Source organism: Sorex araneus, chromosome 6, assembly GCF_027595985.1.
Source record: "Sorex araneus isolate mSorAra2 chromosome 6, mSorAra2.pri, whole genome shotgun sequence".
NCBI classification, from domain to species: domain Eukaryota; kingdom Metazoa; phylum Chordata; class Mammalia; order Eulipotyphla; family Soricidae; genus Sorex; species Sorex araneus.
In genome coordinates, this window is record NC_073307.1 from 109,052,943 (window position 1) to 109,057,308 (window position 4,366).

The window sequence follows — 4,366 nt, forward strand, 5'->3', positions numbered from 1 at the left end:
TCCACGGTCTTTCATGTTCTTCTTTTGACCTTCTGCTTCCATTAAAGTCTCTACCCTTCTCCAGGCTGACATTGGCCCCAATCAAATCTTAACAGACTATGTTTGCATCTCCAAAGGTGGTCCAGTTTGCCTTCTTTTGGATTGTTACAAAGCACTTTCTTTTGACATCTTAGTTTTTAAAAGATATGATCACATCTTTGTTTTCAAAACTCATTTCTATGGGGGTAGGGGGCAGGCACTACTACCTGTCTGATCCAAATGCTCTGTAAATTATTTACATGTTTAGGTTCTTTTATCCACTATCTGAGGAATGAACCTGTTTGCATTTCCGAGTACCTTCCTCAGGGCTGTCTGCATTTCTTTGTTCCTTAGACTGTAAACAATGGGATTGAGCAGAGGGGTGACTACTGTGTAAGTCACAGCCATCAACATGTCTTCTCTAAATGAGTCTCTGTTTTTAGGTTTCAAGTACACAAACCCAGCAAAACCATAATGTATAGACACCACAGTGAGGTGGGAGGAGCAAGTTGAGAAGGCCTTATACCTCCCCTTAGCAGAGGGCATCTTCATAATTATATATCCAATGAAGATGTAGGAAACCATGATTAAAATAAAGCTGCCCACTAACACGAAGGCAGAGAGCATAAAAATAGCCATTTCATCATAGGGAGTAAAGTCACAAGCAAGGGATATCACAGGTGATATGTCACAGAAGAAGTGCTGGATGATGTTGGAATCACAGAAAGATGATTTGAACACAATGTTGACGATGCTCAGAGAAACCAGGATTCCAGTCACCCAAGAGGCTATAAGGAGCTGAGCACAGTTCTTATGAGTCATCCGGATGGCATAGTGCAGTGGGCTATGAATGGCAGTGTAGCGGTCATAGGACATGGCAGCCATGATGAAGCAGTTATTACCTGCCAAGGCAAAGAAGAAAAACATCTGCGTGGCACACTCAGGAAGAGAAATGGTCTTGCTGACTGATAGTAAGTCCACCAACATTCGGGGGATGGCAACCATAGTGATACATGTCTCGGAGAAGGACAGGCAGCACAGGAAGAAGTACATGGGGGTGTGAAGGCTGTGACTGAGCTTGATGGCCACCATGATTGATGCATTTGCAGCTACTATTGTCATATGGGAGAAGAAAACTAAGACAAAGAGAAGGACCTGCAGGTCTGGGAAACTGGAAAATCCCCACAGAAGAAATATGCTAACTGTGGTATGGTTGCTCAAGTTCCTGGTGTGGGACAACATCCTCTCAAAGGTGCAGGGGTTCTTGAGGTTAAACCTCTGAGATTTTTGTAATCACATCCTCATGCACTGGAATCATTTGAATTTAAAATCACATGCATCTGGGCAATTTCACAATAACTCTTCACAGAAGAGACAGAGATGCTTAGTGTACCTGACTGAGGTCAGCACTGGAATTACAATGATGAGAGTGATTCTAGTATGAGAATGATTCTCTCTGAGAAATTTTATATGTTGTGTCCAAATCTTCCTGGATTTTCATAAAACCATTCTGTTTCTGTTTTTAAGTTTCCAGTGGGAATCTGCATGTAAGAAGGGAAACAATATAATTGCTTCATTATTATCTATTGGATTTTGCATATTTTTCAAGTTCCTTTTGTGATAAAAGGGTACCCAACACTCTAGAGTGACAATAAACTACTGATAAAGTTCATGACATAATTTAAGCATCTAGATAATTTGAGATTATTATAGCATAACATTTTTAAGGAAAATGAGTAACAATTTTTCAAAAGAATTTCCTCTAGAAATTTAAGATAGAGTTACCATACGATCCATCAAATAAACTCCAGGCATCTATTCAAAGAAAATACATACACTAACAAAAATATTCATCTTCATGCTTATTATAGCATAATTTACAAAACCCAGGATATGTAAGAAGAGAGTTAATGAATGGATAAAGAGCATGTGATATATCTATGCACAGGAAGTGTGTTGTTTGGGGGTCACATCTGGACCTTCTCCTGGCTTTACACTGAGGGATCACTCGTGGTGGGACTCAGGGTACTGGGGATTGAACCCAGGTTAAGCTGCTTTCAAGGCAAGAGACTTACTCCTGTACACTCTCTTGGCCCCACACATAAAACAGGAGAATTTTCTATTTGAAACATTCATAAATTTTGAGGGAATGATAGTAACTGAAAAAGAGTCAGAAGTACAAATAGGATATTAACCCAATATATATGGACTCTTAAGAAAGGAGTTCACCCAGACCAAGTGGTGATAAATGGGTGAAAGAGGTCAATATACACCAGCTTGGGGCTGGAGCCATAGCACAGCGGGTAGGGTATGTTTGCCTTGCACATGGCCGACCCGGGTTTGATTCCCAGCATCACATATGGTACCCCGAGCACCACCAGGAGTAATTCCTAAGTGCAGATCCAGGAATAACCCCTGTGCACCACCATTGTATTTTTATTTATATTTTGTTTTTGGCTTTTGTGCCACACCCAACAGTGCTCAGGTCCTATGTCTGACTCTATACTCAATGATGGGCTTGGGAGACCATATGGGATGCTGGAGATCAAACCTGAATCGACTTTATGCAATGCAAATGCACTCCCTACTGTACTATCAATTTGACCATGCTACCACCTAATTTTAAAATATAGTATTCTAGCCATTATATTACAATCAATTTTGAGCTCTTAGGAGTCTCTCCAGCAGTACCCAGGGCTAACTCTTGGATCTACAATCAGGGATCACTCCTGGCAGGCTAGGGGGAGCATATGTGGTGCTGGAGATGCAACGTTGTTCAAGAGAGGTGCCCTACTCATTATTTTATCCCTCTGATCCCTCTCCAGGACATTTTCTAGCAGATGTTCTTGTCAGTACTTTGCTTTGAAGTACAGAACAGAATCTAATCAAACTACATTCCTCAGCTCAATTTGGCAAGTCACATTTCTATTTTGATTGCTTATTAAACATCACAACGTATTAGGAGTGGGATGAAAAGTAACATTGAAAACATGACATGGAATTTTTATTTTCTACTTCTAATGGTTCAACAAAGAATAATAGTAAGGAATCAGTGGTGCTAAATGAAGTGTATTGCAGAAATAGATAAAAACAATCTAGAAGTGATCCTGTAGATTAATAAAGATTAGAGATAAGAAACAAAGAGAAAACTAACCTACTGTTTTATGATGAGTGCTTATTTTCTATTTTATTTTAATTGTGGATAAATAACACAATAGGAATACAAGTGAAGGAATCTGCACTGATTCTGTGTCACAAGTTGAATTCTATTCTGTGCCATCAAATTCTCACAAGTCTATGTGACAGAATTGGTTTGTTTTTACAGAAGATAAAATTAGGGTATCAAAGGGTAAAGTAATGACTATCAAAGAAATAAGGGTTTTGAACATATATTGACTAAATACATGTAGTGAGTCAGAGAGGTTAATATATAATGAGCATTGAACATACAACATGGCAATAGACACATGGGAGCTCTGCAATGTGAGGGAATGACTTACTTTTGTTTGTGGACTTGAAGACCTCCTCTTAGAGGAAAAGACATAATTAAGAATTTGGCAGAAAACACCAATAAGAGACTTTGAGAAAACACCATTGAGAGACTTATTGTTACTGTTTTTGGCATATCCGATACACACGGTTAGCTTTCCAGGCTCTGCTGTGCGGGCTCGATACTCTCGGTAGCTTGCTGGGCTCTCGGAGAGGGGCAAAGGAATCCAACACCAGTCGGCCGTGTGAAAGGCGAATGCCCAACCACTGTGCTATCGCTCCAGCCCAGGCAGCATTCACTATCAATATAAAGACTAATGTAAACTTACATACCTAAGCAATCTACAATAAAAATTCATTGGCTTTTTTTTTTTTTGAGAGCACTCCACACAACTTTCCTCTAAAATTTTTCAGGCAATTTCCCACTGAAGGAAAAATTTTCAGGCATGGGGAGATGAGTTAAAGGGTTAGAGAACCCCGTTTTTGTTTTTTAATTTATTTATTTTTAATTAGTGAATCACCGTGAGGGTACAGTTACAGATTTATACATTTTTGTGCTCATTTTTCCCTCATACAAAGTTCGAGAACCCATTCCTTAACCAGTGCCCACTCTCCACCACCAGTAAACCCAGCATCCCTCCCACCTCCCCAGTCCCATCTCCCCCCACCCCACCCTGCCACTGTGGCAGGGTATTCCCTTTTGTTCTCTCTCTCTAATTAGGTGTTGTGGTCTGCAATAAAGGTGTTGAGTGGCCATTATGTTCAGTCTCTAGTCTACATTCAGCACACATCACCCTTCCCCCGCATGGCCTCTGACCACATTTTACTTGGTGTTCCCTTCTCTGAATTGCCCTCTCAC

General features: G+C 40.2%; 1 protein-coding gene across 1 annotated transcript; it reads right to left on the reverse strand.

Annotated features, from left to right (window-relative positions):
• Nucleotides 1–282: 282 nt before the first annotated feature.
• Nucleotides 283–1,260, reverse strand: LOC101538740 (olfactory receptor 10T2-like). The gene has a single exon (XM_004613679.3). It carries the CDS (start codon nucleotides 1,258–1,260, stop codon nucleotides 283–285), a length of 978 nt encoding a protein of 325 aa, XP_004613736.3.
• Between the last annotated feature and the right edge of the window lie 3,106 nt (nucleotides 1,261–4,366).